The sequence below is a fragment of the Bombina bombina genome, chromosome 6, assembly GCF_027579735.1.
Source record: "Bombina bombina isolate aBomBom1 chromosome 6, aBomBom1.pri, whole genome shotgun sequence".
Taxonomy (NCBI): domain Eukaryota; kingdom Metazoa; phylum Chordata; class Amphibia; order Anura; family Bombinatoridae; genus Bombina; species Bombina bombina.
Genome location: NC_069504.1, coordinates 481901861 through 481916774, shown reverse-complemented (window position 1 = coordinate 481916774; position 14914 = coordinate 481901861). Strand labels below are relative to the sequence as shown.

At 36.4% G+C, this 14914-nt stretch overlaps 1 protein-coding gene across 1 annotated transcript in view; it reads right to left on the bottom strand.

The window, feature by feature from the left end:
- The window catches only part of VPS13C (vacuolar protein sorting 13 homolog C), a 1402311-nt gene that overhangs the window by 933926 nt on the left and 453471 nt on the right, over positions 1 to 14914 (bottom strand). Inside the window, 5 exon segments of the mRNA XM_053719302.1 lie at positions 1012 to 1179; positions 8510 to 8613; positions 11142 to 11258; positions 11608 to 11758; positions 12681 to 12740. Of these exon segments, the coding sequence (XP_053575277.1) occupies positions 1012 to 1179; positions 8510 to 8613; positions 11142 to 11258; positions 11608 to 11758; positions 12681 to 12740 (600 nt within the window).

The following is a 14914-nucleotide window of genomic DNA, read 5'->3' as shown; positions in this document are numbered from 1 at the left end:
ATACACTCATTCAATGAATACTATCTTGTTATACAGCGTAAACAAGAGTAACGCATGCGCAATGTAAAATAGACACGGGAGCGCGCAGTGCCTATACGTAAACAGCGGGTGGGACCGCTGTTTACGTAATTTGCTTGAAAATGAGGAAGCAATGAGTGGGAGGAGCGGGTAAGCGAATGAGCGAGATGCAAGATATAAAATAAACAATAAAATACACTTTTTATTATAAATTTATTGCGGCGGTACACTTAATATCAGTAATGACTACAAAACTAGATAACACAAAAGGTAAAAATTGACATTCACTTTAAGGTCTAAGAAACTAGCATATGAACCTCCAAGGTTAAGCTTTCAACTAAGAATACCAAGAGAACAAAGCAAAATTGGTAATAAAAATAAATTGGAAAGTTGTTTAAAATTACATTCCCTATTTAAATCATGAAAGTTTTTTTTTTTTTACTTGATTGTCCCTTTAATATACTTTTTACCTCTGTGATTAACTTCTTTCTAAGCATCTTCTGCCGGCACCCTGATCACATGACTATCTATTGAATTGCATTTAAGCCAATTAGTGCTCTGTTAGAATCCACAGGCATCAGCACAATGTTATCTATATGGCTCACATGAACTAGCTTCCCCTGATGTGAAAAGCAAATACAAAAGCATGTGATCATGGGGCTGTCTTTAGGGACTTAGAAACAGACAGAGGTTTAAAGGTTATAAAGTATGTTAAAATAACCATGTTGGTTGTGCAAAGCTGAGGACTGGCTAGTAAAGGCATTATCTATCTATCTTTTTTTTTTTTTTTTTTTTTAAATGTGTTGACTGTCCCTTTAATTGACGTGCTATGATCTGTGGGTTATTATTATTAAATAGCTCATTTACAACGTGCCCCCCATAGATTACCAGTGTGTCAGCACCTAAAATAATTTAATTGTAGATAGAGTAGTGTAGGTTTGCATAAATATTTAAAGTTGCAAAACAATACCTGAAGGAAAAAAATCAACTTACTAGAAGAGACATGAGGAACTTGTGAAGGAAGACTATCTGAATACAGCCAACCCTGAGAGATACTTCCCCATCAACCTTGGATACATCCTTGTAGGCTTCTCCTTGAGTGGCATCAGGGTAGAGAGTCAAATTGAAATTGAAAACCTCATCTTCCATAATGGACACAGCCTGTGGAAAGAGAAATGCAACTGAACTATGGACCCATTTTGCACTGTATTATGGTAACTAGTTCAAAATAATGAAACCGAATAATACAAAGGATATGACACATTGGCTGTTAGTGGGTTTTGGACTGAAGAACCATACTACTGGTGATATAAAATTGTAGTTTGAGATAACAGAGGTATAACTTGTTTTTCTGCAGCCCTTGGCACAAATAATTCTGCAACTGGTCCCACCCCACTGGTTTTATTTGCAACAGGTGATTATTAATGCATAATCTTCCAAGCACACAGTGATTAAAACTTCAGTTAGATATACAGCAATTACTCATTTAAATTATTTTAAGCTTACCTGAAGCCAGCTGACTCAGTAACTTTAGCCATGGCCATGTATACAAGTATGGCAACTCATATCAAAAGCCAGAGGTTCCTTGTCATATATATATATATATATATATATATATAATATATTATATATATATATATATATATATATATATATATATATATATATATATATATATATATACACACACACATACACAAATATATATATATCCACTGTCATTAAATAACTATTCATTTAAAATAAAAGATGTCTAATAACCATTAATTAATTATCCTTTCACCTTGTAATTTACAGCTGCAATTGGTAAATTTTCTACATACTACTTGAGAGGCTAGAGTACAAAATGCATACCAATGTATGTTTCAGTTTGCCTACCGCCCACTACATGTTACACAGCGGCATAAGCTCATTTACATAAAAATGCTTTCATTTTGGTGCTTAACTGCATGTATATACTAATAATATTAAAAAAAGTTAAACAGAATTTTTAACTCTACAGAATAACATGGTTCCAACTTATTTAGATACTGAATTATAATAACTTATAAATCAATTTATTTGCACTCAAAATATAATCATATCAGTACTGTAGGATCAGTGCAATAGGTAGAACACCTCACAGAAATCAGACAAACTTCTCTGAGAGTGCATCATTCTAACTTATGGTTTCTAATGGTTACTAATGGTTTCTACAGCTTTTCGAAAAATGACTCTCTCCTCAAATGGAATAATCAAAATCAGAACAAAGGTTTTGAAAGAATTATTTTCAACAATCTTTAAGGGACAGTACACTGTAAAAAATGTTTTCCCATTAATGTATTTTCAATGATATACCAGCTGCAGAGTATAAAATGTATGAGAAATTGCACTCAGGTTTATTTTTGTATATGAAGTAGGTGGCAATATGCAGCACCAAGCTGGCTTTCCCACACGGCTATTGGCTAAGAGGTGGAAATGTCACCTCTGTCAAATAGCGTTCTGCTGTGTGCTGCCTTAGCAGTGCAGTGCAGCGAACGCTTGGAGCAAAGGAGCTTTCAGCATAAAGTATTTTATACTTCATGAATGAAAGTCCCCTTTATTGTTCCAATGGTAAATCCAAGCGTTTCACAAACGCTAGGATTTACCATCACTTTAACTATCCTGCACCCCACTAAGAGTATAATATTTTCTGCTGGCTGTGTTTACTTAGGCTTATCAATAGCCTAGGCTTAAGTATATACATTTTCAGTATATGTGGGGATACCACAGGCTAAATCAGCTATTTCAAATGCTAAAATATGGGTAAAGGAGCTACTTGTAAACAATTTAATAAACTCTAGCAGACAAAATTGATCATTGGGAATAATTTAAAGTGGAGAACATATTTGGGTGAACTTCCCCTTTAATAGCATCTGAAAAAACAACAAAATGTATGATAAATTTCATTCCGGATATGGAAAGTCCACAACGTCATTCAATTACTAGTGAGAGACAAAGAGCACCACAGCAAAGACTGTTAAATATCACTCCCCTACCCATAGTCCCCAGTCATTCGACCAAAGGGAATTGGAAAAAGGTATAACACAAAGGTGCCTGAGGTTTAGTCAAAAATAACTGTCATAAATAATGGTGGGGTCATGGACTCTACATATCCGGAAAGAATTTTTTTTTATCAGGTAAGCATACATTTTGTTTTCTTTCCTAAGACATGGAGAGTCCACAACGTCATTCAATTACTAGTGGGAACCAATACCCAAGCTAGAGGACACGGAATGAACTGGGAGGAAGAACAAGACAGGCAGACCTAAACAGAAGGCACCACCGCTTGAAGAACCTTTCTCCCAAAAGAAGCCTCTTTTTCCACAGAAGCTTTATTTTTGAAAGCCCAGGAAGAGGAGTGGAGTGAGCTGTAATTCTCTCAGGAGGCTGCTGACCAGCAGTCTCATAAGCAAAACAAACCAGAAAGAAAGAGAAGTAGCAGTAACCTTCTGACACTTACGCTCTCCTAAGAAACAAACAAAAAGGACAGAAGACTCACCAAAATCCTTAGTTGCCAGTAAATAGAATTTTAGAGCAAGCACAACATCCAAATTGTGCAACAGACGTTCCTTATGAGAAGGATTGGGACAACAGATTTCTGATTAAAATTTCTAACCGAAACCACTTTAAGGAGAAAACCCAATTTAGTATGAAGAACCACCTTATCCGCATGAAAGATAAGATAAGGCAAATCACAAAGCCGAGAGTTCCTGAAACTCTCCGAGCAGAAGAAATAGCAACAAGAAACAAAACCTTAAAAGATAACAACTTAATATCTATGGAATGCATTGGCTCAAACTGAGCCTGCTGCAAAACTTTAAGAACAAGGTTAAGACTCCAAGGAGTAACAGGTTTAAATACAGACCTAATTCTGACCAAGGCCTGACAAAAGGATCTAATATCTGGCACATCCGCCAGATGCTTATATAACAGAATAGATAAAGCAGAAATCTGACCTTTCAGAGAACTGACTGACAACCCTTTCTCCAGACCTTCCTGGAGAAAAGACAAAATTCTAGGAATCCTGACCCTACTCCAAGAGTAGCCCTTTGATTTACACCAATAAAGGTATTTATGCCATACCTTATGGTAAATCTTACGAGTAACAGGCTTAGAGTCTGCAGCATGGTACCAATGACCGACTGAGAAAACCCACGCTTAGCCAGAACTAAGCACTCAATCTCCAAGCAGTCCTCTTTAGAGAAACAAGATTTGGATGAAGGAACGGACCCTGAGTTAGAAGGTTCTTCCTCAGAGGTAACCTCCAAGGTGGAAGAGATGACATCTTCACAAGGTCTGCATACCAGATCCTGCGTGGCCATGCAGGAGTTATTAGAGACACTGTTGAGACACTTTAGGTCTAAAATGGTTTGAAAAGTTCCATCTTTTTTAGGCACTACAAACAGATTTTAATAGACTCCTAGACCCTGTTCCCTTACTGGAACAGGAACAATCACTCCAAGGGACGAAAGATCCTGAACGCAGTTCAAGAATGCCCCTCTTTTTACCTGGTCTGCAGATAATCTTGAGAGATGAAATCTGCCCTTGGGAGGAAGAGATTTGAATTCTATTTTGTAACCCTGAGATACTATGTCCACAGCCCAAGGATCTGGGACATCTCATATCCAGGCTTGACAGAATAAGGGAAAGTCTGCCCCCCACTTGATCCAGTCCCGGACCGGGACCCTTCATGTCGACTTATGCTCAGGTGAAGGTTTCTTTAATTGCTTCCCCTTGTTCCAAGACTAATTGGGCTTCCAAGAAAACTTGGATTGCTCCTGCTTGGAAGCAGAGAAGGAAGAACTTTTGACCCTTGAAGCTTCAAAAGGAATGAAAATTACTTTGACGTCCTTTAAGTCTGATCTTTTTATCTTGTGGTAGAAAAGATCCTTTTCCACCCAAAATATTATATATATTATGTCTGCCAGGCCAAACCCAAACAAGGTCTTACCCTTGTAAGGAAGCGCCAGAAGCTTAGACTTGGAGGTAACATCAGCTGATTTTAGCCATAAAGCCCTGCAGGCCAAGATAGAATAGTCAGACATCTTGGCTCCCGATCTAATAACTTGCATGTAATCATCAGAAATAAAGGAATCAGCTAGTTTAAGAGCCTTAATCCTATTTTGAATTTCCTCCAACGGAGTCTTTTCTAAAATATATTCAGACACTTACTGTAATAATACAAACTGCAGGTTGCCATTCAAGACCTTGATGAACATACATCTTCTTCAAATAAGCCTTTCAGCTTTTTGTCCATTGATCCTTAAAAGAGCAACTATCCTCTATAGGAATAGTAGTTCTCTTAGCCAGAGTAGAAATGGCCCCATCTACTTTAGGCACCGTGCACCATGAATCTTTAATGGAGTCAGCAACAGGAAATATCTTTTTAAACACAAAAGACGGGGAAAAAGGTATCCCTGGCTTCTCCCATTCCTGTGAAATAATCTCCGTCACACGGTCTGGAACAGGAAACACCTCCACTGAGGAAGGAACATCATAGAATTTATTAAGCTTACTAGATGTTTTTAGGGTTAACCACAACAGGAGAGTCCGAGTCATCCATAGTAGCCAATACCTCCTTTAATAATACACAAAGGTGTTGAAGCTTAAACCTGAAGTTTACTTCTTCAACCTCAGACAAAGTATTTACACTGTCAGAATCTGAGATTTCACCCTCAGAAGCTACTGAGGTAATGTCCTCCCCAGTGTTATGAGGGAGGTCAACCTGCGTAGCAGCAGCTGAAACAGACCCCTTACCCTCTGATAAATGATTAGTTTTCCTCTTGTGTTTTCCTAAAACAGGAAAAGCAGATAATGCCGCAGACACCGCAGAAGATATCTGTGCAGCAAAATCAGCAGGCAAATATACTCCACCAGGAGGCTGAGAGGAACTGCAGGGCACTGCATGTGACACCAGAGAGGCTTGGGACGTTTAAGGTGAAAACTGTGGCATTGCCTTTACAGCCTTATCCTAAGAGACTTTACTGGGCTCAGAGGGCAACAATTTATCTTTACATTGCAAAGTTTTAGCTAAACAAGCAGCACAGAACTGCATAGCCAAAACAATTTGTGTCTCCAGGAATAATAAACATTTGTTACACGAAACTTGTTCCATGTCCATAATAGCTTCAATAAAAGTTCCCCAAAAAATAAAACAAAAAAATAACTTTTACAATAAGACTACTGTCACTTTAAGAAGTCTATCTCCCAGAGCAAAAATATGTTAAATGCAAACAGCAAAATAACAAATCTAAGAAACTCTACACCGCAGTAGATGCTGAGGTGCCCTACCCGACCCCTCAGAAAAATGCGATAACAAAAACACTGAAAACCAGCAGATTGTGAGTGTCCTCTGATCGGCTAAAGAGAAACTGCACCAATCAAAAGCAGGCATTTCTCAGCCGAATTAAAAACAGCTAATGAATCCTCTAGCGATTTAAAGCAACAGCAACTGTGCATACCAACATAAAGAAAATAAAAAGACAACGGTATCTTTTAAAAACACTCAGCATCACAAAAACACCAAAATGAGCCCCATACATATATGTGAAAAGGATTTCTCCCCCACATATAACCCCTTAAAGGGCCATGATACCCAAATGTTGAAACACTTGAAAGTGATGCAGCATAGCTGTAAAAAGCTGACTAGAAAATATGACATGAACATCTTTATGTAAAAAAGAAGGATATTTTACCTCAAAAATTCCTCAGTAGCCACATCCCATTGTAAAGGACTTCTAAGCAGCAAATCAGTATGTCTGTCCCGGGTCAGCTAATGGAAGTGAGCTTACGTGCACACTTATCTTATTTCCCTATTCAGTTTAAGGAAGTTTACTATGAAATCTCATGAGATCACAGTAAAAGAGTTCATGACCTCAGCACTGTTGATGCTGATTGGCTGCTGTTCATTTCTTCATTTAAAAAAAAAAAAAAAAAATTTTACCTGCAGCTGGGCAGCAGCTGTGTATAACTTTTTATACAGAACTTACTCTGGTGAGCTGATGAAGTTGTGAGGTAAAATATCTTCCTTTTTTACATAGAGATGCTCAGGTCATATTTTCCTGTCAGCTTTTTACAGTTATACTGCATCAGTTTCAAGTGATTTAGCATATGAGTATTATGTCCCTTTAAGTCTCAGTCACAAAATAAGTGCCTGCATCCTGCAAATAGAAAATCCTTAATAAAGGATTAAATGTGTCCCAATAAAATAAAGCAGCAGAATCCTGTAAAGTGCAAGTCTCCATACCTAGAAGACAAAAATCACTTACCTGCAATCTAGCTTTCTATACCTAGGGCAGCAATATGTTAGGAAACAAATTAAGCACAACCTCACAACTTCCCAACTGCTTAAAAGCAACCACTACTCTACTGCAGAGATTGACATGGACTCAGCTAAACCCCAAATCCTTGCTTGCAGGGAAAAGGAATTCATTTCTTCAGACACCAAACTTCACCTCCTCCATTAACAGAGGCAAAGAGAATGACTGGGGATTATGGGTTGGGGAGTGATACTTAACAGCCTTTGCTGTGGTGCTCTTTGCCTCCTCCTGCTGGCCAGGAGTGATATTCTCACTAGTAATTGAATGACGTAGTGGACTCTCCATATCTTAGAAAGAAAGCAAAACTTTAAGACAATCAGTCTACACACTGGTTTGTCCCAGCATCATCAGAAGCAACAATGACTGGTTACAGATAACACCAACAAACTGAATGCTGTTTTCAAATTCACTAATCCACTCCACAGAAAGCATCTTTGACAGGAGTAAATCACACATACGCAAACATATGAATAACCACTCAACCCTAGTTAAACACTGCATTTTAATAAATATTGTTTCTGTATCATAGTTGCTTTCATGTATCAGTGTTATCTTGATGTTGTATACTTCAGGAAAGAAACAGATTCAGGTAATCTTCACCTATATTTTCCCTGTACAGATTTTTAATAGATATTGTCCCTGCTAGTTAATGTAAGCTGGTTGGCAAATCCCTAATCATATGTAACCTTAGGGTGGGTTGGTTTTATCTGCAAATAACCTGTAAAACCTCATATACATAAATCATGGGCATGGCACCCATCTATGCAATATCTTAAAGCCTATTCCAGATCACTCATAAGCCAAAAAAATATTAAGTATGCAGCAAAATGCAAATTTAAATTGATCAGTACTATTAAACGTTCAAAGGAAAAACATGTATTACATTTACAAAGTAAAACTTCAGTTTAATGTACAATAACGGTTAGAGTGATATTTCACTTCATTCCAGTGAATCTTGGAGAATTGGATCCTCAGTTTCAGTCACATTAATCTGCTGCTTGTATCATCACATGTGCACATATATGGAGATATAAATTGTATTTGTAACTTTTTATATTGGCATATTTAAAAATGTACTGTTTTGTAGTCTATATATAAAAAATCTTGAGTATAATGATATACAAACTGGTTCAATTTAACTAGCATTTTACCTTTTTATGAATAGTCTCTGGGTTTACATCATTAACAATAATATCCCGTAGCCGGGCAAAGGCTTGTATTTGGTTCATCTGGATGGAAACTGAAGAGTCTAGGCCTGCAGTTAAAATAAATAAATATTTAAAGAAAAATAATTAACAGAAAAAGTAATGCAATCAGAAATCTATCTATATAGAAACTCCTCATGTCAATAGGTAGCATATTCTACTAAAATCACCCTCCAAAGTGGTTTCAAATGTAGTGAAAATATCATGAAATGCGTGCACAGATCATGAGGTGCAATTACTGAAGAACAATTCCCAGCCAATAAACAACATTTCAGTTTTTTGAAATCCTTGTGACAGTAAATTATTTAACCGATGGGACTTTCAACAAATAAGTGAAAGGACAAGTACTTACATTACAGAGAATATTAAAAAATAAGTGTTTTATAAACATGTGAACACAGGAAAAAAACAGGCACTGCAGAATTTAGTCAAATATAAAAGGGTAAAAAAAACAGTGCTTCCTTTTTATAAATAATATTTCTTAAATCAAAAGTAAACATAAATCTTTGTTAATAAAAGCAAATAGCTTACTTGTTTTCTTGCAAAATGATCACTAAGAAATTCTCAGTATAGCCCCTATCTACAGCTAAACAAGCAATCACTTGAAAGTGATGCAGAATTGCTGTCAAAAGCGGACTAGAAAATATCACCTGAACATCTCTTAAGAAATTTTTAGGTAAATATCTTTCTTTTTTACAAAGTATTCCCACCCCATTGTAAAGGGATTTTAAGCAGCCAATCAGGATACTTGTCCCATGACTTGCAAGGGAGCGTGCATCTGGCATGTGCAGGCACAGTCATGTTATTTCCCTATTCAGTTTAAGGAAGTTTACTATGAAATCTTGCAATATTTCAGTGAAATCCCATGAGCTCAAAGCAATGCATTAACTCAGCAATGCTGATGGTGATTAACTATTGGGTTTTCTTTCCAACTTGCAGCTGGACAACAGCTGAAGTATACCTGTTAACCAGAGCACTTACTCTTGTAAGCTGAATAAATTTTGAGGTAAAATATTTCCCTTTTTTACATAGAAATGTTCAGGTGATATTTTGCTGCCAGCTTTTTACAGTTATGCTGCATCACTTTCAATTGATTTAGCATATGCATATTATGTCCCTTTAAGTTAAAAAAGAATTAAAGGTAGAATCCTTTTAAAATGATGAATAATACACCATACCTTCTCAGAGAGCCAGCAGTGGCTTGCATGACACAAATTACGTATCCAGAAGCAAAACACGCCACTGCCAGATCTCTAAGAAGATGTGGTGTTTGAATACTGGTGCATGGGCCCTCACAGGATATGTGCGTATGCTGCAGAAAAAAAACAGTAGTAACTTTTACTAGAAGCATTTTTGCTAATGGAAGTATATTGCTAATATGTTTATATGTCAAATTGACATTTTAATTTTGTCTTTTCTGTCCATTTAAGTTTAACAAGTTTGGAGCATGCAGACCTGTTCAATGCATGCTGAAATGTTTTAAAAACAGAGACATGCAGGTTCCTGGATTTACACTTACAGAGTAGCAAGATTCATACAACATGCCTAGAAGGACCACCCGTCTAGTTGATTATTCTGTATTTGTACAGAATAATAGCCACTGTAAAAATAAGTGCATCTGGAAAAAAATATTTTGACTGAAACTTAAAGAAATGTACCCTGTTAAAGTTGTACTGAAATTACCACTAGAAGGAAAACTGAAAATGTCTGGTCTGAGTGAGGAACTACAATCACATGTAAGAATACAGAGTGATCAGGAGGTGGGTTCTTAGTTTATACAAAAAAAGGCAGTGGTCAGGTGCAGGGATAGGCAGTGGCTGCATTCTAGTACATATGGGCTTGCTGGGAAACAAGAAGAGCAGCATTAATTTAATTGGGAGGCTATGCAAAGTGCCTATTTCCATTTAACAGGAGGTGGCGTCACCTTCTCCTCAGTTCGGAACACTATAAAAATTACCAAGTACAAAGGTGAATGCTATTCCTATGGCAAAAAAACTGTAACCTAGAAGTGCACAAGGCCCATTATTTGAAAGAGGTAATGTAAGAACATCTTTGGAGGACCTAGCTTCTTTGCCCAGTACTGAGCAACGTCTTGGTGCCAGAGCGTTGACCTCGTTTCCCAGGTAAACCCAACTACCAGCTCCAATCCCTTCAGTCGGAGCCTGTCTCGAACTGCTGGCCCCTCTTGTTGACGGTAAACTACAACATCCCTGTCTTTTTGCATTTATAGTATTCTGTCTGTTTTTTGTCTGATTTCAGAAATAGTTATCTCAAAAATTGTACAATTACTGGTTCTTCTCTGTGCAACACTCTGAAAGAGTATCAAGCCAAATAATGTGTTTATATAAAAGAAAAAGGATGTTTGAGCAGAACAATGGGGATGGGTTACACAATAACTATGGCAAAAAAACTGTTCACAGAGTAATTGCAGGGATACCAGGTACCGAGCTCTAAGGCAAACATTTAGATGCATAGGTTTATACCAATAAAAAACAAATTAAATGCATATGTGTTTTGTGAACATATGAAAAATTGTTAAGAACATATTAGAGAAGAATTGCCTTATAGATTCACATACCCTGTATTATAATCTCAGTGATTTGTCGATCTCCATCACACACATTCACTCTGAAAGAATCCAGCTTCGCAAATAATTTGAAGAAGAACACATCCTTATCTTTTGAAACCTTTGCAGCTGATGACAAAAAGAGGAAATTTGTTTTTTACTTACTTTATGCTTAGAGTCCTTAATTTAATATGTTGAAGCTTAATTCTGTGTCCTTTTAGTATTTATACTAAATATATACAATTAGGTATAATTTATTGAAACTTTCTAGTACATTTGTATTTGCATGGGATTAATGACATGTTGATAAAGCCTTGAAAAGAGAACATAATAGAGAAACTGCCGGACATTTCTTCTTGTTGTTTCATTATCACACACCAAGCATTAGGGAATGGAGAGATAAGCACTAATTGCTGAAACATCTTTTTATAACACAATCTCATTTTCATAATGAATCAATATTTGTCTTGGGCTTTACCTTTTTTAACAAACGTTCCTCTGTCCTGTTGCTCTTGCGTTGGGCTTTTATCAGCCTTATCAGGGAGGCTTGGGATAGCTTCTGTCAGGAAGCTGATGGCAGAGAGCAAAGCCTGAGAGTGTAGCAAGAGTTCCACAGATGAAAAGGCCACCTGTTGGAAATGGAGAAGTAACAATAGTGTTTCTGTTGGAAATTAGATGTCATCAGGTTGGCATAATATGACTAAGACAAGAGGATGGCACATGGAAAACAGAGAAAGTATACGCATAAAACAATCAACCATTTAATAAGCATATTAAAAAAACACCGTAATACGTAAATGTAAATAGATTGCTAATCAGCCACAGCATATTTTAATGCACTATGCAATATAAGTTAATTAAAAAAATGATTACCTTAAAACATCCCCATACATTTATTTGCCTGTCAGCGATTAAAGGGACATTAAACACTAAATACATGCTAGATAGAATGATGCATTCAAAGAAAAGATTAGTCCATGACTAACATGTAGATATATTTTTTAAAGTTTAATTAGTTGTTTAAAAAGTGACAAAATAAGTGTAAAGTTTTAGTGTCTATAAAACACTGGGAGCTGCCATGTTGTAACTTGTGTTACCTTCTCTGCTGTGGCCAATTAGAGACAGTTATAAATAGGTCACTAGAGTGTGCAGCCAATGGTTATGCTGGATTTAACAGTGTTCTGCACTTCCATTTCTAACAGGAACTGAAAAGCTCACAATTTCAGAATGGAATTACAGGCAAAGAGGACAAAATAAATAATGAAAATATATTGCAGAGTTGTTTTGTTTTATTATATACAATTTATCATTTTATATTACCATCTCAAAGTGTTTAATGTCCCTTTAAGTTTATTCTGAGATGTGAGTAAAAGATTCCAATATCCATGATAAAAGAAAAAAAAAGACTAAAATAGCTTTATGAAAATAGCCTGGAGATGTACTTTTGTATCCCATTAAACATACCTCACTACCTAAATGCTGATTTAGTATGGTAATAGGTTCTCATAAGGGACAAAAATAGATTAGCTTTGAGAATAGAATGAACTGTACCTTTAAAGTCTGTTCAGTGCTTCCAAAAGTGGTTTGAAAGTCTGGACCATTTTTCTCAGCCTACAAAACAAAAATGTAAATTAAATCAATATTATATTCAATTTAAAGAAAACTAGAGTTTGTTATATCCAGTGGTGCGCACGAGCTTCTAAAAAGTTAACTTCTGGTTTCTAATTGTATTTTAAACATAAATATGGGCATACTGTTTTGACTTCTTACTTAATTCTTACCTAAAACAGCCATATAACTATAACCAATTTAGAACACATAATCCTAGCTAAAGAAAAAAAAATATGTATGCTTACTTGATAAATTTCTTTCATGATGGTAAGTATCCATGAGATTTCATATGTGGGATTAAAGTCCAGTCCTGCAGGAGGAGGCAAAACACCCCACACAACAGAGTTTTAATCTCTCATACTTTCCCATGATTCCTTAGTTATACATATGGCAAAGAGAAAGAAGAAAATAAAGTAGGAAAGAAAAGGGGTAAAAGAAGTGCAAAGTGGTACTGTTGCCAACTGGTATTGGATAAACAAGTGCAGGTGGACGCTCACCATCATGAAATAAATTAATTTATCCAGTAAGTATAAATTTTGTTTTTTTTCATAAGATGGTGAGTGTCCAAGAACCATCACATGTGGGATTTTATATCCAAGCTGTAACAGGTAAGGTTGGTACTAAACAGGCACTGCAACCTGAAGAACTTTCCTACCAAAAGCAGCCTCAGAAGAGGCAAATGTGTCAAAATAGTACAATTTGGTAAAGGTATGAAAATATGACCGAGTAGCTGCCTTGAACATCTGTTCAATTGAAGCTTCATTTCTTAGAGCCCAAAACGTGGTGACTACTCTGAAGTAATTAATTCAGGGGGAGACTTGCCCGCTACTAGTTAGGCCATGTGAATCAAACAACCCTGCAAAGGTGATAGCAGCAAATGTCTGTCCCTTGTGGGGGACCTGATAAATGGATAAAGAAGGAAAAATAAATTCTTCAAGCCACTAAAGAATTCAGAATTTCAAGGCCCATACTACATCCAAGTTATGAAGTGATCTGTGTTTAGCATTTTTTTGTTGGTGCTGGGCAGAGAGATGGGACTACAATTTCCAAATTGAGGTTTTTAGAAGAAACAACCTTAGGAAGGAAAGAGTAGTTTTTTCTTACAACTGCTTTATCCTGATAAAAAATCAAGTAAGGCGAATCACAAGATAGAGCAAAAAAATCTCATATGCTCTTCAGGGTGGCACAATGGCTAAGAGAGAAAGAACATCTCAAGACAACTGTTGAATGTCCAGACTATGCATAAGTTCAATCAGCTGAGCCTGAAGAAAGCTGAAGTTAAAATGAAGGTTCCACAGAGGGGTATAGCAGGCCTGATAACTGGTCTTATCCTGACTAATCTTAAACAGGAAGTCTCAAAATCTTCTTGTGATACAAAACTAAAAGGGAAGAAATGTTGAATTTAAGTGAACTGGCTGATAAACTCTTATCAAGACCACCCTACAAAAAAAACATAATTTATGTAAGAACTTACCTGATAAATGCATTTCTTTCATATTGGCAAGAGTCCATGAGCTAGTGACGTATGGGATATACAATCCTACCAGGAGGGGCAAAGTTTCCCAAACCTCAAATGCCTATAAATACACCCCTCACCACACCCACAATTCAGTTTAACGAATAGCCAAGTAGTGGGGTGATAGAAAAAAAAGGAGAAAAAAACATCTAAAAAGGAATTGGCAATATAATTGTGCTTTATACAAAAAACATAACCACCACAAAAAGGGTGGGTCTAATGCATTCTTGCCAATATGAAAGAAATGAATTTATCAGATAAGTTCTTACATAAATTATGTTTTCTTTCATGTAATTGGCAAGAGTCCATGAGCTAGTGACGTATGGGATAGAAATACCCAATACGAAGTGGAGACTGATCTAGTAGAATGACCTGTGATTTTCTGAGGCGGGGCCTGACCCGACTCCAAATAAGCCTTATGAATCAAAAGCTTTAACCAAGATGCCAATGAAATAGCAGAAGCTTTCTGACCTTTCCTAGAACCAGAAAAGACAACAAATAGACTAGAAGTCTTTCTGAAATCTTTAGTAGCTTTGACATAATATTTCAAAGCTCTTACAACATCCAGAAAATGTAAGGATCTTTCCAAAGAATTCTTAGGATTAGGACACAAAGAGGGGACAACAATTTCCCTAGTAATGTTGTTAGAATTCACAAC